The sequence below is a fragment of the Lepus europaeus genome, chromosome 1, assembly GCF_033115175.1.
Source record: "Lepus europaeus isolate LE1 chromosome 1, mLepTim1.pri, whole genome shotgun sequence".
In the NCBI taxonomy this organism is placed as follows: domain Eukaryota; kingdom Metazoa; phylum Chordata; class Mammalia; order Lagomorpha; family Leporidae; genus Lepus; species Lepus europaeus.
The window spans coordinates 121,260,188-121,286,069 of NC_084827.1; the positions used below are offsets into that span (position 1 = coordinate 121,260,188).

General features: G+C 42.8%; 1 protein-coding gene across 6 annotated transcripts in view; it reads left to right on the forward strand.

Moving 5' to 3' along the window:
* Positions 1 to 25,882, forward strand: part of OSBPL6 (oxysterol binding protein like 6) — a 233,121-nt gene that overhangs the window by 123,781 nt on the left and 83,458 nt on the right. For 5 of the 6 annotated variants that reach the window (XM_062188473.1, XM_062188455.1, XM_062188430.1 and 2 more), the window contains one exon: positions 10,366 to 10,623. In XM_062188473.1, the coding sequence (XP_062044457.1) occupies positions 10,522 to 10,623 (102 nt within the window). In that variant the 5' untranslated portion in view covers positions 10,366 to 10,521. Of the gene's footprint in view, positions 1 to 6,073; positions 6,166 to 10,365; positions 10,624 to 25,882 lie in introns of all 6 variants that reach the window. The other variant, XM_062188439.1, reaches the window with a different exon arrangement.

Sequence of the window (25,882 nt, forward strand, 5' to 3'; positions counted from 1 at the left end):
TAGATCTTAAGGATTGTTTCTTTTCCATTCCATTGGACAAAAAGGATACCCCACGTTTTGCTTTTACTGTCCCCACCCAGAACCAGGAACAACCGGACAAGCGTTGGGAGTGGACAGTCTTGCCTCAGGGTATGACTAATAGCCCCACCATGTGTCAAGTCTATGTAGCCCAAGTACTAAAACCTCTTAGAGACCGATATTCCGACTGCAGGTGCCTACATTATATGGACGACCTACTGTGTGCAGCCCCCACAGCAGAGAGGCTCCTGGCCTTATACAGTACACTCCAACAAGTGCTGGAAGGGGCAGGGCTGCATATTGCACCTAATAAGGTGCAATTGTCGTCTGTAGTTTCTTATCTTGGGGCTATAGTCGCCCCTACTCAAATTAGACCTCAAAAAATTCAAATAAAAATCAATGCTATCTCCACTCTAAATGACTTACAAAAACTTTTAGGGGATATCAATTGGATTAGGCCCTACCTTAACATTCCTAATGCTGCATTGCAGCCCCTCTTTAATATACTTAAAGGAGACCCGGATCTTGCTTCCCCCCGAACCTTCACCTCTGAGGCCAAACAAGCACTGTCAATTGTCAACGATGCCCTTAGTAAAGCTGCCCTAAAACGTTGGGACCCTGCGGGAGACCTTACTCTTTGGGTCCTCGACACCCTTAAACAGCCCACCGCGGTCCTATGGCAGGATGGGCCTCTCCTCTGGATCCATCCCTCAATGTCATCTACTAGATCTATTAGTTACTATCCCGTGGCAGTGGCGGAGATAACTCTCCTAGCCATTCAGAGGGCTATCCAACATTTTGGACGCGAACCATCCACCATTGTTGTCCCCTATTCCATGGAACAGGTACGTGTGCTAATCGCTTGTACTGATGCTTGGGCGGTTTTAGTCTGCTCCACTTCCGCAACTATTACAAACAGAACACCCTCTGATCCTTTACTAACCTTTGTTCAGTCTCACCCAGTTATTTTTCCAAAGTCCACATCCCAAAAGCCCTTACAGGGAGCCCCAGTAGTGTATACCGACGGTTCTAAAACAGGAGTCGGTGCATATGTTGTTTCAGGATCTGTGCCAAAAACATTCCAATTCGCTACTAACTCCCCCCAGGTAACTAAACTTCTTATAGTTAACCAAGTCTTCTCTGATTTCCCCGGACCTGTCAATATTGTGTCTGATTCACGCTATGTGGTTAATTCTGTGTCTATCCTTGAGGCCGCAGGACTAGTCAATTCTTCATCCTCCGTAGCGACAGTTTTCCTCACCCTGCAAAAATCTATTTGGAATCGGTCTGCTCCTTTCTTTATTACTCATATTAGAGCTCATTCTTCCTTACCTGGACCCATGACCACAGGCAATGCTATAGCTGATCAAGCCACACGCCCCATTTGGATACTCCAATTTTCTTCCCCAGAAGAGCAGGCTATCCAGTTTCATTCAGAGTTCCATGTAAACGCAAAAACCCTTGCCGCCAAATTCGGTCTTTCTCGTGCTGCCGCTCGCGATATTGTTCGCCATTGTGCCGCATGCCCTACTTTAACCCCTGTGCCTTCGGTGGGGGTTAATCCCCGAGGATTACTACCAGGACATATCTGGCAGATGGATGTCACCCACATATCCGAGTTTGGGACCTTAAAGTATGTTCATGTGTCAGTTGACACCTGTTCCCAAGTAATTTTTGCTTCTCTGGAGACGGGTGAGCGTACCACCCATGTCATTAATCACTGCCTTGCTGCATGGGCAGCCTGGGGCAAACCAAAAACTTTAAAAACAGATAATGGTCCTGCATACACAAGTAAATCATTCCAAGATTTCTGCACCCGTATGCAGGTACAACATAAAACTGGAATCCCTTATAACCCTCAGGGACAGGCCATAATTGAAAGGGCTCATCGAACCCTCAAGGCTTTTCTCTTAAAACAAAAGGAGGGAATTGCCACGGGCAAAACCCCTCGAATGCGCCTCTCCCTTGCACTGTTTACTATAAACTTTTTGAATTTGACAGATCATTCTATGTCCCCCGCTGAGAGACACATGTTAAAGGAGCCATCTTCACGAGGCTATGTCCGTTGGAAAGATGTCCTCACGGGAAAGTGGTACGGCCCGGATCCGGTATTATGCTGGAACCGAGGCGCGGTCTGTGTCTTCCCACAGGAATCTGGAAGAGAACCTCTCTGGATACCGGAAAGATTGGTCAGAAAAACAGCCCCGCCGCCACAAGATACACCTCTATCACCTACGGACGACATCTCCCCCGAGATAACCGAGATTACCACGCTCTCACAGGACGACAAATTGCAACAAAACAACGAGACGTCCCTGTGTACTTCGCTGGGTGAGCTCCTTCATCAACAACAAGTTGGAGAGCGTCAGACATCAGTTCCGCGCGGCAGCGTATGCTGCTCTCCATCACCGTGATCCGGATGCATATGCCATGCTGGCTCGCATGACTTATGACCGGGTCCATACCAGCGATTAAAACCCTCGTCCCCCCATCCCTACTCACGCCTCACATATGGACAATGCCTCCATCAGGCACACACCTTCCTCGAGTTGTCTTGTTCCCCCTCTCATTCATTGGGCTGTATCACCCATCCCTGACGGGGAGCGAAAACTGGGTATGCGAGACCAAAGGTACTGCAGCAGGAGTCCACCCGGGGGTTCCGGGGGTCCTGGGAGAGCATATGCATATGCATGCAGGTTCAATTCCCAGCCTGCCCCAGCAAAAGGGAATAAAAACTGATCCCTAACGGAGACATCAGGGGTTGTGGCCAGGCCCTTGAAGTTCCGTAACTAACGGATCACAAGCACGCTGGGTATGCACCTCTACTCTCTGCCTAGTAAATATTCTCCCGGCCCTCATGAGCCAGGGCCGTCGGGGATGTGATTTGTGCAAAAACAAAAGGAGGGAGATGTAGGGAACCAGACCGGAGGAACCGTGCCCCTAAGATGGCGCCGACTCCCTGCTTCCGGGTTCTTCCTCATCTCAGGGAGTTCCCGCTCTTGCTCGCTCCTTCCCGCCTTAGATTTCCCGCTCTAGCTCGCTCCTTCCCGCCTTGCCACGAGATTGTCCTATCCCCGCGCTTCTAGCCTATCACCTGATTTGTGACGTGTATTGTGCATATAAACCCTTGCTACGCGGGTGTAAGGGAAGTTCCTGCCCAGAAGAGATCGAAGCTGGATCTCCTGCTTGCCGAGCAATAAAGGAACCCCGTGCAAAGTGTTCGGTCTCTGTCTCTTGCTGGACGAGGACGGCGCCGAGCACCCCTCCCTATTACTTTTTATTTGAAAGAGTGACACAGAGGGAGAGACAGTGAAAAAGAAATCTTCCATCACTGGTCTACTCCTCAAATGGCCACAACAGCTGGGACTCGAGCCAGGATTCCGATATGGGATGCTTGCATAATAAGCAGCAGCTTGACATGCTGTGCCACACCACCAACCCCCTCCTCTGTAAATTTGACTACTATAGATATCTCATATAAACGAAACCATGAAACCATACAATTTTTATTCTTTTGTATGTGACTGACTTCATTTAGCATGTCTTCCGGGTTCATCTATGTTGTCATGTGTCAGAATTACCTTTCTTTTTACAACCGAATTCTATCAAGTGAATATACCATATTTTCATTATCCGTTCATCCATTGATAAACACCAGGATGGTTCCCATCTTTCGGCTACTGCGGACAATGCTGCTCAGTACATGGCTGCAAGTCTCTGTGTCAGCCTGTGCTTCCAGCTCTTGTGGGTAGATACCTGTTACTGAGATTTTAAAGTTCCTTTTTTATTTTGTTTTTTTACGGACACATAGTATTTGTATATATTTATGGAATACAGTGTGATGTTTTGATACATCTGTAATTATATGATAATCAAATCAGAACATTGGGCATGTCCATCACCTCATGTATTTATCATTTCTTCATGGTGGGAACATTTAAAATACTTTCTTCTAGCTATTTTGAAATATTCAGTACAATATTCACCCTGCTGTGCCACAGAACATCAGAACTTAGTCCGAACCTTGTGCTGTGGGCCAGTCTTTGTCCACCCTCTTCTTCCTTCTGCCCTCCCCAGCCTCTGGGGACCACTGTTGTACCTCTGCTTCTGTGAGTCAGCTTCTTTAGGATCCTTATCGCACAGTATTGTCTTCACATGCCTGATTTAGTTCACTTTATCTAATGTCCTCCAGGTTCACCCATGTTGCTGCCAATGGCAGAATTTCATTATTCTTTATAGCCGAGTAGTATTACATTGTGTGTATGTACCATGTTTTCATTAGCTGTTTGCCTATTGATGGACACCTAGGCTGAATCTGTATCTTGGCTACTGTGAATAATGCTACAGTAAACATGAAAGTGCAGCTGCCTCTTCAATAGACTGATTTTATTTCTCTGAACTAGTGTGATTGCTGGGTCCTAAAATAATTGTATTTTTAGTTTGCTGAGGAATCTGTAGAGATTCCTTAAAGTCTCTTTTTATCATTGCATAGGTTACTTTCTAGTATTTCTGTTCTGTTACTTTGATCCACCTACTTTTCAGACCCTATACTGCTACTAACTAGTACAGCTTTTACATTGCTTTAACATATGATAGGGTAAGAACTCTATTTTCCTTAATTTTTCATTATCCTTACATATTTACTCTTCCAAGGGTACTTCTGAATAATATTACTAAGTTCTCAAACACCCCATTAAGATTTTGGTAATAGTTGCATTAAATTATGTGATTATGTGGATAATAACTGTTTTTACTACATTTAACTCAATATAAAAGTTAATATAAAAGTTAGATCTTTAAGTAATCAAAATTAAGAAATCATTCCTTGTTCAACTCTTCTTTTCCTTACTATCATTCGATTCCGTGCGTGTCAGGTTTTAAGGTTGCATACAAAGTGTGGTCGACAGATACCACAGTTCTTTCACCACTTTCCTTATGCGCCCACGTTTCAGTTGTGCTTCTGTAGCATTCTTTGTGGCATTGAACACATCTGTGCATATATACAGAGTGGCCAAGTTCTCAGACTGCAACCAGACAGCTTGGTTTCCAACCTATATCAATCACCAACCACTTGGCCTTTTCTGGACCTGAGCTTCCTCATTCATAAAAAGGGCAAGTGAAAAATAGCATATCATCCTGTCGCTGGGAGGAGTAAATGAAAGACTTGTAAAGCACTCAGAACAGTGCGAGCACTTGAACAGTGCTCAGTGACAACAGTTATTACTGTTCCGGTGATCTTTGTATTACTTGAGAGATTTCCATATAGAAGCCCCATATATGTTAATGTTACTTCCAGCAATTTTGTGGCTTTGTGAATTACTTCGCTTATGTGGAAAATGTTCCTTCATTTCCAACATTGGATATTTTGGGTTTCTACTGTAATTATATTTTGGGATATGAAGAAACAAATTTTGTCTATCAGTTTTGTAACTGACAGTTTTTACTGAAAGCTTTTATTTTCAGACTGATTTTCAGCTGATTCTCTTGGGTATGACAGATGGACAGTTACATTACCTGTTGGCTAGCACTTTCAGAAGAGTTAATAGGGCAGTTACCAGCATCATTATCCTGTTGCTGATGTTAATGGAAATGGTTTTAGTGAGTTTCACCATTAGACCTGAAGCTGTGCTGATACGTGTATATTTGTTTATGTGTTTTTAGGTACAGAAACAATAAAGACATACATATCCATATTTTCTAAGAACTTTTAAATGTGGGAATGCATAGAAATTGTATAATATAATTTTTAAGCCATTCATGTGATTGTGGGATATTTGGTCTTTGACCTATTATTAGTTCTAGCTACTAATTATAGATTGTAACAGTCATCTCTTAATTTAGTGTCTTCTATTCCTTAGTTATATACCTTGATAGCCTTATTTGTGTGTTTATGGCTCTTTTTCTTGTCTTTCTTCTAGTTAGCATAATTGTTCCATTAATTCAAAGAAATAGTGCTTAGATTTATCAAGTCAATATGATAAGTATATGATTTGTACTTTCTGCATACTTGCCCTTTCTAATTTCATGTTGTAACTCCTAACTCTCTCACTTGCAGACTGTAGGTTCCAGCATGATTTAGAGAAACCTAATGGGAAACAGAATTTTAAAAGGGGAATTACATCTTTCAAGCTACTAGCAGATGTAAAAGTAAGTGAAAGCCATACAGGAGTCAGTAGACCACAAAGGCAGATTATAAAGGAAAAGCCATCAAGAATTAAAAGGAACAAAGAAGAAATAAAAAAAAGATGCAATAAAATGATTTGGCATGGGCCAGCCAACTATTGGTTCTAAAATTATATAGAAATTGGACATGTTTCATTAAAATTATATTTTCTTAAAAATTCGTCCTGATCATTACTTGAGGAATATCACAATAAAAATAATATAGGAAATTTAATTGTACAAGGATGGACAGTGTCATTAATCACTTGCAAACAAAAAGAGAAGATGACATGAAATAGAGCAAGGAAGTATTGAACACAGAAAATCATTCTAATAAAGATAAATGAATATATAACTGTGATGACATCTTTTGAGATAAATCTCATTGTTTCAAAATACACTGAATACAAAATAAATGTACTAATAGAAGAAGATGGTCAACTGTATTGTGTGTGGTGGTTTTAACTGTAATGATAAAGATTGATGTTGTTCGGACCGGCGCTGTGGCGCAGTGGGTTAAAAGCTCTGGCCTGAAGCGCCAGCATTCCATATGGGCGCCAGTTCTAGTCCCAGCTGCTCCTCTTCTGATCCAGCTCTCTGCTATGGCCTGGGATAGCAGTAGAAGATGGCCCAAGTCCTTGGGCTCCTGCACCCAAGTGGGAGACCCAGAAGAATCTCCTGACTCTTGGCTTTGGATTGGCACAGCTCCGGCCGTTGAGGCCATCTGGGGAGTGAACCAGCAGATGGAAGACCTCTCTCTCTGTCTATACCTCTCTCTGTAACTCTGTCTTTCAAAAAAATAAAACAAATCTTTAAAAAAAATTGATGTTGTCAAAATTTCTGTGTTTGCAGTGAAGGCAGTTAGTGATATAGTTGATGGGAAAAAGCCTATTGTGATAATATGAGTGTTACTCCCCTATTTGGGTTGAAGTAGAACCAGAATTGTTAAAGGTTATTTCTAAGTGATGAAACTAGAAATGAATCCAAGTATTATAATATGTTTGTTTAAGCTTTTCCTGTAGTTTTTATAGTAAATGATATGATTGGGATAACTATGAGGGTACTTCAAAAAAGTTATTGAAAAGTCAAGCAGCTAAAAATGGAGAAGATAAGTTTTAAATTTATTTTTTACTTATTGGAAAGTTAGAGATTTTCTCTTTACTGGCTCACTCCCTAGGTGCCTGCAGTAGCTGGGGTTGGGCCAGGCCAAAGGGCAGGAGCCTGGAATTCAGTCCAGGTCTCCCCTGAGATTTTCAACTTGTTTGTGATAACATCACAAATTAGTCCAGGCTGAGTAGTCCTAAATTTCAAATGTTTTTCAGGATACATAGAGTTTATGATAACTATGAACAGCAAAGTCTAGAAATCTTCCCCATACCTCTCTTTAATTAGATCCCTGAGTCATAAATCTGAATTTATGTCACTTAGCAAGTGTTAGCAACACTTATATCATTTCCACTGATAGGAAGGAAGGAAGCAATAGGAAAATTAGGTGTTTGGTTCTCATATTGCTGTTTAGGCCACAATACTTTTCTTCATAGATATAGTGATTATGTTGGTGTTGACTTTAAAATCTATGGGCTTTCTTTGGTTCAGAATATAATTCAGCAGTTTTGAAAATGTGCTTCAACAAAGAAGAAATAATTATTATTATTTTATTTCATAGCAATTCTTCTATTCTAGAAATAATTAGGTATAATCTTGTAACAGAGTATAGGTTTACTTTTGTAATATATTTTGAAACAGAGCAAGTGAAAGGGACCAAATATTTGTTTGTAGTCATTTGGGATGATCTTTAAAAGCCATCTCATTCAACTTTATATTAGCACTTGGAACTTTCTGATTAAAAAAATATAAAAATTAATAGAAATGACGAAATCAAATCGTGAAATGAATTAAATTCTCATAACTATTCTTTTGATATTGTTAAGCTACTCATAATCGTAATTCAAATAAAATGTTGCTTTTTCACCACACACTAGTTACCCTGAATGTGTAGTTTCCAATTAAAACAAAAATCAAGGTGTTAGGATTGGTGTTAATGAGGAAAGTGCAGTTGGATGCAATTAAAGATAAATAAACAAGAAGTCCAACAAAGAAAGTGTGGCTTGTATTGAATTTACTCCTAAATGGGTAACAGTTTAATGAGTTGGATTGCTGCAGCCTCGTCCCTTGGGGGCACTTGAACACATCACAGAACTACCATCCTGTTGGCTTTAGTGTCTGCATCTGCTTCTAAAACATCTCAGACAAATGTGGACTCCTTCCAATCAAGAATCGGAGCCGCGTTCTTGCTTTCTGTTTACTGGCACCAGAGCTTGGCTTCAGAAACTTGACTCACACTTATTAAGCTGCCTTCACAAACCGAAGATTAGATGATCATTGTCAAGTGTTGTCTTGTTACTACCTTTTGCCAATACTAAATGAAACTTACTTTCTAGCCAACAAAAAGACTCTAATGCTCTTTACATTTCTGTTTGTTCAAAGGCTAGTTTTAAGAGAAACTCTCCCAGTTTTGGGGTACGTAACTTTTATTTTTTTTCTGTGGTGACAGTGAAAGTTGAAATCTTTATTTTACAAAGATTTATCTTTTTCTTTGAAAGGTAGACTGGCAGGGGTGGAGAGGAGCAGAGAGACAGAGACAGAGACAGACAGATATCTTCCATCCACTGGTTCACTCCCCAAATGGCTGTAATAGCCAATGCTGGGCCAGCTGACACCAGGAGCCCAGAGCACCATCTGGGTCTCCCACATGGGTGTCAGGGGCCCAAGTACTTGGGGCATCTTCCTTTGCCTTCCCAGGCACATTAGCAGGAGCTGGATTGGAAGCAGAGCAACCAGGACTCCAATAAGCATTTCATTATTGGATGATAGCTTCATACGTGGCAGCTTAACCCGCTGTGCTATGATGCCAGCCCTGAAGGTTGGAATCTTAAGAAAGGATTACTAGTTCTATTTACTAGCATACCCAGTGTTCTCAGTTTATGAAAATCCCCCTTTAATTGTTGGGATTGCCCTTTCAAATATTCTGCTTAATCAAGTGATCTTTAAATTTTTGATCTGCATGGCCAACATAATGTTACAGATTTAAAGAATAGAACTATGTAAAATTTAATTTACTTGGATTATACATAAATATCTGTGTCATTAACAAATCTATTAAAGATTTATGTCTCCAGCTTATATAACGTGAGCTCTAGATCTGCATTTCAAAGAGTCTTTCCCTTTTGATATTTCAATAAAATCTCAGGTTCATCATACCTAGAACAATGTCATGACCTTCCCATCGATCCTAGAATTTCCTTTAGCCTTCTCTAGAACACTAAAAACCTGAGAGCCTTCCTCAGCCTGCCTTTCCCACCACCCCCATGCAGTCACAGTGATAAATCTTGGTTTCACTTCCCAAATGGCTGCGATGGTCGGGGCTGCTCCAGGCTGATACCAGGAGCCTAGAACTCCATCTGGGTTCTCATGTTGGAGCCATGACCCAAATACGTGGACCATTTTCTGCTGTCTTCCCAGGCATACTAGCAGGGAGTGGGTTAGAAGTGTAGCAGCCAGGACTCAAACTGATGCTCACATCGGATGCTGGCATCACGGGTGGCAGCTTAACCTGTTACGCCACAATGCCAGTCCCAAGAACATACATTCTTTATAAATTTGGGGAGGCCAAGATCAAATTGCTTGTAAGTGAGGGCCAGGCCTTTCTGATTCCAAGATGGCACCTTGACCCCTGGAAGGGAGATACACCATGTGCTTCCATGGCAATGGAACAGAAGAGACAGAACCCATTCCCTCACTCCTATTTATACTGGCAGTAATCCATTTTTGAGCATGGCCCTCATCACCCCATTATACCCTACCTCCCAATATTGTTGCACTGGAGATTAAATTTCTAAAATATTAATTTCAAGGGACACATTTACACCATCACAGCCAACGAGGCCCCACAGGAACTGGCCTTTGCGTTTCTTGGGCCATTGTGTCACCGTCTCTCTGCTATAATCAGATTGGCCGCCATTACTTCCTTGATCATGCCTTTTTGGACACCCAGGTACCCAGTTAACTCCTCATCCAGCAGATCTCAGCTCTGACTTCCAGGCCCATCCGTTCACGTGTGCATCTTCTTTTTAAATGTTCATCTCTTTCACTTACGTGAGGCTTTTCTGTTTGTTTTGCATTTAGGTGGAGTGGACACCCTCAGTATTTGCCTGCTCCTTCCTGGTCAGATGTGATTTTTGAAATGGAATGAGGCTGAACAGGCGTCTCCCTCCTGGTGTGCGGACCTGAGAGAGGACTGGGATGGTCTTGAGTGCACGTAACTAGAAGCCGGTTGCAGCGATGAGTTCAGATGAGAAGGCCGTATCCCCTGCTCATAAAACGTCCACGCCAACCCATAGAAGTGCCTCCTCCTCCACATCCTCCCAGAGGGAGAGTAGGCAGGTAAGAGAAGAGTGTATTTTGTTATTTCGTCAGTACTGAACCTTTAAGAAGGGATGGGACTGCTCATTAATTTTGAAATTTTGTTGTGATTGATTTTATTCCCCGGGAAAAGGCATTATTTGTTGTAGATGCACCTGATGGTATCATGAAGATCCGACTCTTGCTTGTCTGTCATTTGGCACCCTTTTCCTAGATTGCAGTGCACAGAAAGGGGACAAGGTGCTGGGAGGAAGGCCTGCGGTCTTTTAACTGCTCATACCAGGAGGGGATCCAGCATCATGAAATTGAATGTTCTGCTTCCACTCTCATTCATGAGGATGGAGAGGCACCTAGGAACCTGCAGTAGACTTCTTCCTATAAGGCACTCACTGGTCTGCCAAGCCCTGACTGCTCTTTGGTGTGTCAGAGAATGTCAGATTCAGGAATTGTCTTATAAATAAAATTGTAATATCAGGGAATTAATACCCCTGATTACTCAGTGTGTCAAGGCAACAGGGAAAGTAAACTGTCGTTGTTTAGCTATGATAGAAAACATCCATTGTCCCATGGCAGCCAATCCTATATCGTGTTTGCCTAGCTGTTACTTCAGAACCATTTTAGTGGCTATCGTACTGCCAGGGTTGTTTTGGGGAATTAATTACATGAATGTTATTCATTGTCAAAAGAAGTGGTTTTGGCCAACACAAATCTGAGAATAACTATTTGCCGTTATAATTTGAGAGCACATCAAAATGTTCATGAAATATGGAGTTAAAAGATAAGTTTACTTTGTAGCAAAACATTTTGAAAGCCATGCATACAAGGAGTCTTCAAAAAGTTCATGTGTATTATGAAAAAAACTATGCATAAATTTTAAGCATTTTTCACCAAAATAAACTTATCTTTTATTTCATTTTTCCATGATATTTGTGTAGTATTCTCATTTGTCTTGTGATAGTGCTTAATTATGCAACTTGAAATTCTCAGTAAGTAGTCTATTAACCTTTTATAAACATTTTTCATTTTGGCAGCTTTCATTTAGTAAACATTCTTCCAGCATCTTCTTTATTCCCTCCAACTCTACCCTCATTTCATGTATTGAAAGTATATGGGGCCGGCGCTGTGGCTCACTTGGTTAATCCTCCGCCTGCAGCGCCAGCATCCCATATGGGCGCCGGGTTCTAGTCCCGGTGGCTCCTCTTCTGGTCCAGCTCTCTGCTGTGGCCCGGGAGGGCAGTGGAGGGTGGCCCAGGTGCTTGGGCCCTGCACCCACATGGGAGACCAAGAAGAAGCACATGGCTCCTGGCTTCAGATCGTCGCAGCGCCAGCTATATTGGTCATTTGGGGGGTGAACCAACGGAAGGAAGACCTTTCTCTCTGTCTCTGTCTCTCTCTCTCTCTCATGGTCTAAATCTACCTGAAAAGAAAGTATATGACCTAATTTCTACAAGTGTGAGACTCCTTACTCAGTAGCACATCAGTTAGACATGGATCCTGAGACAGCCGGTTTAGATGTGAATTCATTGTTCTAAATAGTCAGGATGTACTGCTCAGGTGCTCTTTAGGGAACCCCTCATCTCAGACCCTCCCAGCATGCCCTCTCCTATTTCTGGCAAGAAATTCCAGGGAAATTTGTAAGGCCAGGAGTTCCTTAATGTGTAAATCTTTCACAGGTCCTAAGGCACAAGGGATGCTTGCCGCTGGTGTCTGTGGTAACTGAGCTCAAAGAGGACATTTGTTTCTGTTATTTGGAAGTAGTTATATTGGTAACTAAATAGGTGATTGCACAGTCGTCATCTGTATTGCATTAGTAGAGTCAAAGAAAGTAGGGGCCAGCGCCATGGCTTAACAGGCTAATCCTCTGCCTTGTGGTGCCGGCACACCGGGTTCTAGTCCCGGTTGGGCGCCGGATTCTGTCCCGGTTGCCCCTCTTCCAGGCCAGCTCTCTGCTATGGCCCGGGAAGGCAGTGGAGGATGGCCCAAGTCCTTGGGCCCTGCACCCCATGGGAGACCAGGAGAAGCACCTGGCTCCTGGCTTCGGATCAGCGCGATGCGCCGGCCGCAGCGGCCATTGGAGGGTGAACCAACGGCAAAAAGGAAGACCTTTCTCTCTGTCTCTCTCTCTCACTATCCACTCTGCCTGTCAAAAATAAATTAAAAAAAAAAAAAAAGAAAGTAGGAGTAACATGAATGAAAGTGTTTGTATCTTAAATAACTACTTAATGCTTAGATGCTGTCTAAGCTTGCAAGTTCAGTCTACCCTTCCCCTGCCCCTCTGTTCCTTTTTGTTATTGCCTTCTCCGTTTTCCCCTTGCCCTAGGCATTTAAATAGAGCAGTCTGACCTTCCTGGCTGCTAGTGGGAAGGAAGGGGTCCGCCCAGCTCACCCAGGGGAGTTCCAGCAAATAGAAGACTGGTGATTGCTGTAGAGACATCTGTCAAGTGAGCGCTGTTGATGTGCCTGTTGCCCTTGAGCTCCAGGGCCAGAGGAGTGTGAAGGTGGACTGTGTGACTCCTAACTGGTTTGCAAATGGAAAGTTTTATGATGCGAGTGATGTCCATAAATTAATTGTGAAAAGTAAGAGACACTGTTATTTTTTAAAGGAGAGTTTACTTTCATCCCTGTTTATCCCAGCAGGTGGAAACTCCCCCGTACTTTCCTCTGGTTCCTTCCTGACTCATGGTTTTTGTCTGTCCCTCTCCTTCAAGGGAGATGAGAATAAAAAACAATCACGGTTCTGTTTTTCCTTCTCTATCTCAGTCACTACCTGAAATCTAGAATGGATGCCTGGAACAAGCAATTTTGAGTGATACTGTGATAAGATTTAGTGCTTTTTATTTGCATCTCTTTTTTGTGAAAACTGTTTTTGTTATGAGAGGACATAAAGAAAGAGTGATAAACTATCCATGCTCCCGATTTAACTGACATCTGTGCAAGATGGAGCCAAACTGCCAATTCCAGCCCAGTTTCTCTTCTAAATTTAGTAGTTAGGGGTGGGGAAACCTGTGGCCCACAGGCTGAATAAGGCCTGTGAAATCATTTGGTTTGGCCCTGCCAAGGCAAAAACAGGCAGGACTTGAAATTCAGTAAATCTGTAGCAGGCTAATTTTTAAGTTGATAATTTTGTATGGCCCACGAATGATGTTATAAATGTCTACATGGCCCTAGGCACCCCTGATGTATGTAAAAGATCTCGCATGTCTCTGAGCATACAGTGGGATCTGCCTGCACATTTGCTTGTGCTGTCCAGGTTCTAGTTCCAAGTCACAAATGGATTGAGCATTTCCACGTAGATGTTCTACTGTCTGTGCCTTAAATCAACATGAGTAAACCAGTTTGCTCTCAGGGCTTGGAGGTGGGTTCCCTGCCTTTCTCCTTGGCTCCTCTCACATTCAGTAGGTTAACAAGTCCTATTGATCATTTCTTCCTGCAGAGTATCATTTCCGTCTGCCCTCTCCCGATTGTCAGCCCCCTAACCCGAACTCTCGTCACCTCCATTCACAGTCTCATAGAGTGCTTTGCCTCACTCTGTCCTTCGTGGCCTCACCGTTTCAAATTTCCTCAATGACAGATTCATGCTAAAGATCCTTCAAAGAATCTCTGTTCACTGTACGATGAAGATCAGTGACCACCACGGTCTGGTCCAGCCTCATGTCCCAGTCTCCTCCCAGCATGTACCATTTTGTCTGCTAAGGGTTCCTATAGTTTCCCCATCTCTTTCTCTGCATTTATCTTCCCAGTGCAGAACTCCCACCACTCTCCTGTTCACCTGGTGCCTCCAGCTTATGCAACATTTTCACTGACTACTCAAACCGGCATCACCTTCTCTCTTTGAACTTTTATGTAGAACCTTCTGATAATATTTGGCATTTTGTATTTTTTATCTTTTTATGTGCTGATATCCTCAACTATATTGTGAGCTCTTTTAAGTAAGACTGCATATTGTAATTCCTTTGAGACAAATTTTTTACTGCAAATTTAATGTATCCTGGAGGATGTTTTTATATACTTGGAAAAAATAAGTCTACCCATCATGATCAGTTTCAAGCCACCAGCATTCCAAACACAGCTTTGGGAAGAGATGCTCAGTAGTTTTCCCATTATATAGATTTTCTGGCAGGGGCCAAATCCTTGAGCCATCTTCCACTGCTTTTCCCAGGCCATTAACAGGGAGCTGGATTGGAAGTAGAGCAGCCAGGACATGAATTGGCCCCCATGGGATATGCTGACATTGCAGGTGGTGGCTTAACCAGCTGTGCCACATTGCTGGCCCTTACATAGGTTTTCCTCAAGCTAAATACTGTAGAACTAAATAGCACTGAAAGCACAGACAGTAGTCAAATGTAATAACATAATTAGGAATCGATGAGATTTGAGTAGTCATTACCTCTGCTTTTATTATAATTAAATTATTGATAAGTTTATAGAACTTAAATATTTAAAATAGGCTGTGGTTAACAGTAGGGTTTCACATTTCTTGAACATTTAACAGGGGCTCTCATACTTCTGTATAAGTACACACTGAATTTCTTGTAGTCTTTGGTGATGTAGTAGCAAGAATCTAACAGTATATTTTAAGTGTTGACACAGATTTAAAAAGGGTAAGAGAAAAATAAAGGGAGAGGGGCCAGCACCGTGGCTCACTTGGTTAATCCTCTGCCTGCAGCACCAACATCCCATATGGGCAACCAGGTTCTAGTCCTGGTTTCTCCTCTTCCAGTCCAGCTCTCTGCTGTGGCCCAGGAGGGCAGTGGAGGATGGCCCAGGTGCTTGGGGCCCCTGTACCCGCTTGGGAGACCAGGAGGAGGCTCCTGGCTCCTGGCTCCTGGCTTCGGTTCGGCACAGCACCGGCCGTAGTGGCCAATGGGGGAGTGAACCAATGGAAGGAAGACCTTTCTCTCTGTCTGTCTGTCTGTCTGTCTCTCTCTCTCTCTCACTCTCACTCTCTCTCTCACTCTCACTCTCTCACTGTCTATATCTTTACCTGTAAAATAAAAAATAAACAAATAAATGGATAATTATCAGTCCCTTGGGGCCACAGCCATTACAAGAACTTTATGATTCACAGGCCCATTCCTGAGTTATGTTTAACTTATCCTTTGGTTTAATACAAAGTTTAAGTTTCTTAAAATCCAATGAACAGGTAATATACCAAGTTCTTCCCTTCCAGTTTCTACAGATTCCTAACTGCAGATCCTGGCCCTGAGGTTTCATTGTAGGTAAAAAGATGAAAAAGAAGGGAAAAAAAAGTATACCCTGAGAAACCTTAAAATTGCATCAACCCGTTTGCAATAATAGACTTTTGAAGTAGTGAAGTAAGACGTTTTCCTCCCTTTGTTCTCTTCAGGTTTTATTTAACCTACTATAAATATACTTGAGAACTATGTGCCTTCTTCACTCTCAGAAAGCAATGAGACAATAAATGTGTGGTCGGTACATTTTCTGGTGTGGTTGGCCCCATGGAGGAGAGGTTGGAAATAAAACACTTATACACATTTTCTAATAAAGGTCTGAGACACTGTGGCTCAACAGGCTAATCCTCCGCCTTGCGGCGCCGGCACACCAGGTTCTAGTCCCAGTTGGGGCGCCGGATTCTATCCCGGCTGCCCCTCTTCCAGGCCAGCTCTCTGCTATGGCCTGGGAAGGCAGTGGAGGATGGCCGAAGTGCTTGTGCCCTGCATCCGCATGGGAGACCAGGAGAAGCACCTGGCTCCTGGCTTCGGATCAGCGTGATGCACTGGCTGCAGCGGCCATTGGAGGGTGAACCAACGGCAAAAGGAAGACCTTTCTCTCTGTCTCTCTCTCTCACTATCCACTCTGCCTGTCCAAAAAAAAAAAAAATCTGAGACAATATTAGTCTTTGGTTTTTATTACAGATTTTCTATTCTTTCTTTGTACTTTCTCTTCTTCCTTCCTGATGGAAAAGCAAAACAAAGAACATCTGTGTCTCTTGGTAACTGCTGTCCTGTGACTAAGTTTCGTACGTAGCTCACCAGGTGAAGGAGCGAGAGCAGCTGGGACCTGGGTGGCTCCATGCCCCTGTGATTTCACCATTGATGAGGTCAAGACTCCACTTAGTATTTAATAGGTTGGAAGACTTTAGTAGTCGTTCCGTTCACGTTTCGTTCAGATCTGAATTTGTATATGTGTGTGTGATCAACTGTGACTCATAAACTGTCATAAATATACGATATGTGATAAAACTTTTGAAAGAAGGAACAAAGGGACTGATTAGACATTTAGGACTTACCCATAAACCAGTACTGAGGAATGCTTCTCCCTTGAGATGTTGTGTATAAAGGGAATTATACTTTCAAGTAAGTTAGGAAAATGCTAAACAAAACCTTTCTTGCATTATACATCAGTAAATTAATGACACTGATATGTCCTGATGTAAGAGCTTTATTTAATCAAGCACTCCTTAAATTTAGTATATTTTGAATTTTGTCTTCTAAGATTTCGTTGTTAAAAATCCAGACTTCTGTTTCTATTAAAAATTGGGAGATTTGGGGACATTGAGCCCAGATCTCTAATGGCAGCACTAGTCTGGGCTCCTTAGTAACTTCCAACTTTGATGGGCCTTTACTTTATGATAGGCTGCAGTCTTTACCTGTCCTTGTTGTTGTATTTCAATACTCACTAATTCTGATTTCCTGGTCCCTGAAAGCATTAGAATTTGCAAATACCGGTCCTGGATGTCAAATAGTTAGTCATGGTAATGTCTACCTCACCAGTAGAGGTCTCCCTGGATATTCAGAAGCATCATCTCAAACGTAACACGCTCAAAACTGAACTCTTAGTTCTCTCAATCTGCTCCTTCCAACCTTCCCTGTCTCAGTAGATGACAGCTCCTTTCATTTGGTAAGTTCAGAAACACAGCAGTGACCCTTGGTTCCTCTCTCTCTCTTTCTTACATCCTCCCTCCAAACCATCTGCAAAGCCTGTTGGTTCTGCCCTCAGGTTATCTCATTTTGCCATCAATTGCCACCTCCTCCCGCTCCACCCTGCTGAGTCACCATCAAGTCTCAGCTGGATGATTGCCATAGTTTTCTCTGTTTGAATTAACTTGTGATTCAAAGGCAGAAAGAGACAGAGAGAGCTCCAGTGTTTCACTCCATAAATGCCCATAATAGCCAGAGGTGGACAGGCTGAAGCCAGTAGCCTGGAGCATAATCTGGGTCTTCCACGTGGGTGGTAGGCACCCAAGGACCTAAGCCATCAGAAGCATAGGCAGGGCTTAGGCCCAGGCATTCCAAATGAGATGCATCCCAAGCAGCGTCTGTGCCAAACACCTGTCCCTTCCATAGTTGTATAACTGGTCTCCCTGCTCTAAGCTTGTCCAGCATACAGGGCATTCCTCTATACGTTATCAACAGCAACACATTCCAGAACCAACAATAGCCTGCTCAGCTCACTGATGACAGGTGATAGTCATTCCTTATAGTGATTCAGTGAGACATATACAGGTGTAACCATGAGCTGATGGCGTTTGGTAGCAGCAGCATCTATTACTATATGTGCAGCCTTCAATATAAGTGAAGAAGGTGCCTAGAAAACCAGGAAGTTAAAATGCTCTTCAGTAATGTCTATACTTCAAATACAATATTTTCATAAAAATTTTCTTTTTAGACAAGCTGATGTAAAAAAAAAAAAATCTCCTGGCACATCCGTGAAACTTGACAAGCTGAATGTCCAAGAAAGGCCTTCTGTATACTTTGAGTGGACTTTGTAAGAATGCATTTGCCGGCAGGCGCCGCGGCTCAATAGGCTCATCCTCCGCCTTGTGGCGCCAGCACACCGGGTTCTAGTCCCAGTCAGGGCGCCGGATTCTGTCCCGATTGCCCCTCTTCCAGGCCAGCTCTCTGCTGTGGCCCGGGAATGCAGTGGAGGATGGCCCAAGTGCTTGGGCCCTGCACCCCATGGGAGACCAGGAGAAGCACCTGGCTCCTGGCTTCGGATCAGTGCGGCGCACCGGCCACAGCATGCCGGCCGCGGCGGCCATTGGAGGGTGAACCAATGGCAAAGGAAGACCTTTCTCTCTGTCTCTCTCTCTCACTGTTCGCGCTACCTGTCAAAAAAAAAAAAAAAAAAAGAATGCATTTGCCAGTCACTCTTGAGTTATGTGTTGCTCCCTTAGCATTAATAGTGATTTTCTTTTCCACATCCCCATTGGCCTCAGACACTGTGAACCAAATGGTTGATAAACCAGGAGTGGGCATTGTGGCACCTCAGGTTAGGCTGCTGCTTGGGATGCCCATACCCCACATTGGAGTGCTTGGTTCAAGTCCTGGCTACTCCATGCTTCCAACCTAATTTCCTGCTTGTGCACCTAGGAGGCAGTGGATGGATGGCCCAAGTGCTTGAGTCCTTGCCACCCACGTAGGAGACCCAGATGGAATTCCTGATCTCTGGCTTTGACTGGGTCTAGTCCCAGCTATTAAGAGTTCTAGGGGAATGAACCAGTGGATGGAAGATATTCCCTGCTCTCTTTCTCTCTGTATCATTCTGCCTTTCAAAAAAATAAATAAATGCTTACAAATAAAAAAGATACACAGACAAAAATGGTAATAGTTATTATCATGGAGTACTGGTATCATAGGTGAATTTTGTTATCAGTGATTTTCTGAATTTTCTGTATTTTTTACTACACATGTTGCTTTTGGAATACATTTGGATTATTCATGTGTTTATTGGCAACTGCTATTCCACTTTTCCAGTAAAAGCTGTGAGTAGGGGCTGGCATTGTGGCATAGTGCTGCTGCCTGTGACACTGGCATCCCATATGTGTGACAGTTCATGTCCAGGGTGCTCTACTTCTGATCCAGCTTGAGACCACTCTGGTGGACCCAGCTCCACCTCTGATCCAGCTAATGACCTGGGAAAAGCAGTGGAGGGTAGCCCAAGTGTTTGGGCCTCTCCCATTCACGTGGGAGACCCGGATGAAGTTCCGGGTTCCTGGCTTCAGCCCAACCCAGCCCGGGCCATTGCAGCCATCTGAGGAGTTCACCATTGTATGGAAGATATCTCTGTCTCTTTGTCTCTGTTTTCCGCCCACCCACTATAACTCTGACTTTCAAATAAATAAATAAATATTAAAAAAAAAAAAAAACAGCTGTGAGCAGCCCTCTCATGGCTTTCTTGCCACCGCTGTCTTTGGCGATCCTGCTGCCCTTGCTCGGGGTTTGCAGTGTGTGTGCAGTCCATAGAAAATGTGCTGAAATTGAAACCACAGGAAGGAGATTTGCCACCGGCACTCGGAGGCTCATTGCCCACAAATGATTCAGAACCCAGCGTTACCCGTGTAAGAATCTGTTCGCTGCCTTCTCTGGTGCCTGCTGCAGCGCTTTCGCTGCAGGCCAGGTTTTGTCCGCTTTTCACTTCAGGTTCTCCCCTAATTACCTTATGATGGCATTTTTATAGCAGTGAATTTGCTTGTCAGATGCAAAGCTCGCACAGTTAGGTTCTTGGGCACAGCAGCACACAGAGCCGTGCTACCATCAGTTACTGAACCCCTGAGGGTCTCTCTCAGGAGGCGGTGGAGAAGGCCTGGGAATCTGCCAATTGCACGAGTTTCCCCAGGAGACTTCTGCTCACCCAGGTGTGCAAATCATCACTGTCACAGACTAGCATTTTAGGTGTTACGTGAGGATTGGGAAGACATCCTCCTCAAGGATCATAAGTCTATCACACTGCTTTATTTTATTTTAAACTTAGACCAATGGGAAATATTATTTCCCTCTGTCTACCTCTTCCCTAGACTGTAAGTAAAATGCTCTCGCAAAGGTACAGAAAAGTCCCCATATATTGTGTATTTCATACAAGGTGCTAGGTGCCTTCTTTTTTTTTTTTTTTTTAAGAAAGCTTTTATTTAATAAATACAAATTTCATAGGTACAGCTTTAGGAATATAGCAGTTCTTCCCCCATACCCATCTTCCTGTCTCACCTCCTGCCCCCTCTCCCATCCCATTCTTCATTAAGATTCGTTTTTAATTATCTTTATATACAGAAGACCAACTCTATACTAAGTAAAGATTTCAACGGTTTGGTGCTAGGCTTCTTGACATAAGATTTGCTCAGGGAGCGATGGTTTTGGAAATGATTCTCTGTTGTCTCCTTGTCTGGTCTTCAAATCAGTTACTTGGTGTGACAGCTACTTCTGGTGGAGCTTTGGATTTCTGCTCACCAAGAAGCAGACCCACAACTTGAGGGTGTCCATTATTTTAATAGTACAATTTTAAGTCCTAACTCTACAGCAGAATACTAGAAATCAAATGGATGTAAAAGATATGAAGTTTCATGGGAAACTTGGAGCAAATTAAAAAAAAAATTATTTATTTACTTGCAAAACAGAGTTACAGAGAGAGAGAGATAGCATCCATTGGTTCATTTCCCCAGAAGGCTGCAATGGCTGGAGCTGATTCGATCTGAAGCTAGGAGCCAGGAGCTTCTTCTGGAACTCCATTGTGGGTGCAGGAGCCCAGGCACTTGGGCCATCCTTCCCTGCTTTCCCAGGCACATTAGCAGAGAGTTAGATCAGAAGTAGAGCAGCTGGGACTGGAACTGGTGCCCATATGGGATTCTGGAATCACAGGCAGCAGCTTTACCCACTATGCCACACAGCCAGCTGCTGGAGCAAAATTTTAAAACCATGTCTGAGGTGCCAGGTCATGAGCTGGGTCACTTTTGTGCTCTTTATTGCCCATATTTAATCTCTGGGCAATCTAAACGTGTCTGAGCAGGAACTTAGGCACCGTGTATATAAGTATTATTGCAAATATTTGTTCATTCTTCCATTCAGCAATTATTTATGAGTGCACATAGGCACATCGTAGATAAAAGTGCTCTGAAATTCCAAGTATGACCACACAGTGCCACTCGCCCCCTCAGAGGTTCCTACCTCCATGATAAGGAGATAGGAGTTTTTCCTTTTAGCTTGTGGTCGTTAGCAAATTCATGTGAGTGCTGGTCATCCTGAAAACTTCTGTGCATTCTGGGTAATTTTGAAAGCCTTGTCGAAAATTACAGATTAACTTTGATGTTCTTCTCAAATCACAGGCAACTTCTCTTTCTTTTAAATTCACCTCATGTTCCAGAACCTTTGCTCTCAAAATGGCCTAGTGTTTGCTCATATTATTTGCCATTTGTTTGTGATTGCTGCAATGAAGTATGGTCGGTGTCTGCTTTTACTCCTGTTGCTGTGGTTTCCGGTGATTTTGTTATGCTGCCGAGGGTTCAGAGTGCAGAAAGAGGAGTGAGTTCACCAATATGTTTCCTGGTTGTGTTTCTACCTGAGGGCAACCATAGGAATTTTCTGCGTATTCCTGTGTATTGTATCGACTTCACAGTCAAGGTCGCTGAACTACTCTCAGCCATCAAAGGGCCACTTAAGGGATCCAAATGGTATTTCCTACAATGCAGGGTTCCCAGAACAGACCAGGTCAACATGGGGTTGTAGCTATTGATTCAGAATGACTTGGGTATTCTGTGTAGACTGTGATGACTCTGTTTTATGCCTTCCAGGGTTTACCAGGGTATTGTGTGGACCTTAGCCAGTTATTATCTGTAAAATTTTCTATTTTCCTTTGTTTTAGCAGAGAATACGTGGAGGCCCACCATTAATGCACTTGTGCCATCTATCAGTGAGAGCAAGGTCATTGCTATGATAGGGAAGTAGTAGGGTTACTGCTTATGGGCATCGTTCTGTGGCAGCGAGAATGTATAAGGTTTCTAGAAATTTGTTCTTGCACTATTTGTAACTGAGGTGGTAGCTGCCATTTATTGAGTGCCTACTGTATACCAGCCTCTCGGCAGCACTATACATATGCTAGATATCAACTCTGTGACTTGCAGTGTTTCATAAGGTAGATGTTATCAACCCATTTTACAGGTAGATGCTAAGACAGATATGTCTACGTCACATGGTAAACAGAATGAGGATTCATATGCTGGTCTGTGTTACAAAATGCATATTCTTTTCTCTGTATCGTACACTGCATCCCAAGGTAAAAGCTAGCTCACTTGCATTTGGTTCTTGAAAATTGGAAATTGGAAATTAACCTTCAGGTTGCTACAAAGATGGCAAACAAACTGCCTTGAGGCCGGTGCTGTGGCGTAGCAGGCTAAGCCCCTGCCTGTGGTGCTGGCATCCCGTATGGGCACCAATTCTTGTCCCAGAAGCTCCTCTTCTGATCCAGCTCTCTGCTTGTGGCCTGGGATAGCAGTAGAAGATGGCCTAAGTGCTTGGGCCCCTGCACCCATGTGAAAGACCTGAAGGAAACTCCTGGCTCCTGGCATTGGATCGGCCAAGCTCCAGCCACCATGGCCGTTTGGGGAGTGAACTAGGGGATGGGAGACTTCCCTCTCTGTCTCTCTCTCTTTGTCTGTAATAAGCTCTCTCTCTCCCTCCCTCTCTCCCTCCCTCCCTCTCTCCCTTTACTCGTTTCTATCTCTGTAGAGGATGCCTTGTGATGTTCAGTTACTATTGAAGGCATATGCTATTTGAAATTGCTGTAGGTTTTGTCTTTCAGCATTACCTTTAACTCCACTAGAAGGCAATATTTAAATTGGATTTTAAAGTAAAATCTTAATTGAATTCAATTCCAATTCCAGCACTTACTGACTCTCTTCCTCTCTTGACCTCTCTGTGTCTGTCTGATCAGCCACAAGTTAAGATTCAGTAATCGTTACTCAAAGACTTGTTGTGAAGATGGAATGAACTAATCCATGTAAACCATGTAGAAAGAGATACAGAAAGCACTGAATATCAGTGACCAGCATCATCATCACCAGTACTGCCCTAAGAAGGTGATGAGCATCACTAACATTGTATTGCTATTGTTAAGAGTAGCCATGATTAGAAGAGAGGTCTGCCTACTGCCAAAAGCTTGGAGAAAAGTTTCTACATTGTTTTGAATATTTTTCTTTAATATTTTTTTTTAAAATTTGTGACTATAAAAAGAATTTAGATAAGATAGATGAAGTTTCAGTGGAATTAACATTCAGAGAGCAATGATCCAATGGGATTTATTGTTGTCCATAATTTGAGTGACAAGTGAATCTATGCAGAAATTTATAGTCACAGCCTACAGTATTTCCTGTGATTTCTTTGTATCTTGGAAATGAAATTAGTGTGAGGAAATGACAAGAATGTGCAGCAGGTCTTCTGGACTCTAGTTTTGGGAATCAAGTTCGTCTTTGCACGAGCTGTTCAGCTATTGTGAAGAGTCCCATTGTCTGCCTGTTTACCCACCTCCAATACCCAGTGCCCTGCGCTACAGCCATGTTGGCTGATTTCCACTTGCTGCCCAGGAGGTATCAAGATCAGTGAATGCTAACCCCGGGAACATACTTTTACCAAATTAAGGAGCTAGCAGTGAATAGGTGTCCTAGACTCCCAATTTTTAAGCTAAACATGCACCAGCTCCCTCTGAGCAGGAGGACCAAGGGGCGGGTAAGTAATTGTGCCTTCTCTGCGTGTTCCAAGTTTCTTCAAAAGCTGACTTGGCAATGAGTTTGTGAATTAAGGATTGGAGGAAAAATTTGATTTTAAAAGAATAATTAATAGGTTTACATAACTGTTTATGTAATTTGCTTATGTAATATGTATAACACCTTGAAGGTAGTGGCATGTGTTTCCAAGTCACTGTGAAAGAATATCAAAATAGCTATCCTGTGAAAGAGGTACAAAAAATTATAGTCCAAATAATGGTCTTAAAGAACTTTATAAGAAGAACTAATCTGTATAATGGAAGGAGCTGTGAAATTAAATTTTATTTATTTGGTCAGTCGTAGCTTTAAGCCTAATAAGCAATAATTCTGTAATTAAGCCACTAGATTTTTTTTTTTTTTTTTGGTTTAAATGTTATATTCTTTAAACATTTTCAAAAGTTTTATCCTGGGATTTTTATGATTCCAAGCTAAAGCTGGATGATACTTATATGCTTAATTATGCATTAATTATTGCTTGTAATTGCTTTCTACAAGTTAATCAGAAAGCACTGAGAAGTTCCAGAAATTTTTGACTAGCAAGAATGTGCAGGTGTTGTGCTAGGATGGGGTGGGTTGGTGGGGAGAGGAGATGAACATGAACTTGTCCCTACCTTCAGGAACCTTCAAACCTAGCTATACTCCAAGACTGGGTATGATGAGTTTAAACTCATATTTATAGCTGCTATTAAAAATATAACATTCAGGTACTTAGATATTTCCTTTAAAATAATGGGCAGATATATGTATGTATGATTATATAACTTTAGGAACACACTTTTTTTTTAGATTTATTTATTTATTTATTTGAAAACCAGAATTAGAGAGAGAGACAGAACTTCCATCTGCTAGTTCACTCCCCAAGTAGCTGCAGTGGTCAGAGCTGATCCAAAGCCAGAAGCCAGCAGCTTCCCATCTGCGTCTCCCACATGGGTTCGTGGGACCAAGGACATGGGCCATCTTCCGCTGCTTTCCCAGGCACATTAGCAGGAAGCTGGATTGGAATAGCTGCAGCTGGGATTTGAATCGGCACTGCAGACGGTGGCTTAAGCTACTATACCATGGCACTAGCCCCAGGGCAACACTTTTTAAAAAGCATGGATCTGAAGACAATAAGTAATGGGTTAACTTTTTATTATGGGTAGATAATAATAGGTTCTAATAGGCGGGCGCCGCGGCTCACTAGGCTAATCCTCCGCCTTGCGGCACCGGCACACCGGGTTCTAGTTCCGGTCGGGGCACCGATCCTGTCCCGGTTGCCCCTCTTCCAGGCCAGCTCTCAGCTGTGGCCAGGGAGTGCAGTGGAGGAGGGCCCAAGTCCTTGGGCCCTGCACCCCATGGGAGACCAGGAGAAGCACCTGGCTCCTGCCATCGGATCAGCGTGGTGCGCGGGCCGCAGCGCGCCTACCACGGTGGCCATTGGAGGGTGAACCAACGGCAAAAGGAAGACCTTTCTCTCTGTCTCTCTCTCACTGTCCACTCTGCCTGTCAAAAAATAAAAATTAAAAAAATAATAATAGGTTCTAATAATATACAAATAAAATACTGGCAAGTTTGTATATGAGCTTTTGGCTTCTTTGTGATCATACCGGAGATTAAATGAAATAGCTTATTTTTTAAGCTAGTTACAGTTATAGTAATGGTATCAGTTGATAGTTTTATGAATTGTGATTTAATTTTTATGCAAGATATATACTGTATTGTGGTAATAAAAATATCCATGTATTTACTTGGTCTCAGTAAATGTTGTTGTAATTCTCTGGGCTTTGGCAAATCAGCAAAATTTAGAGTGTA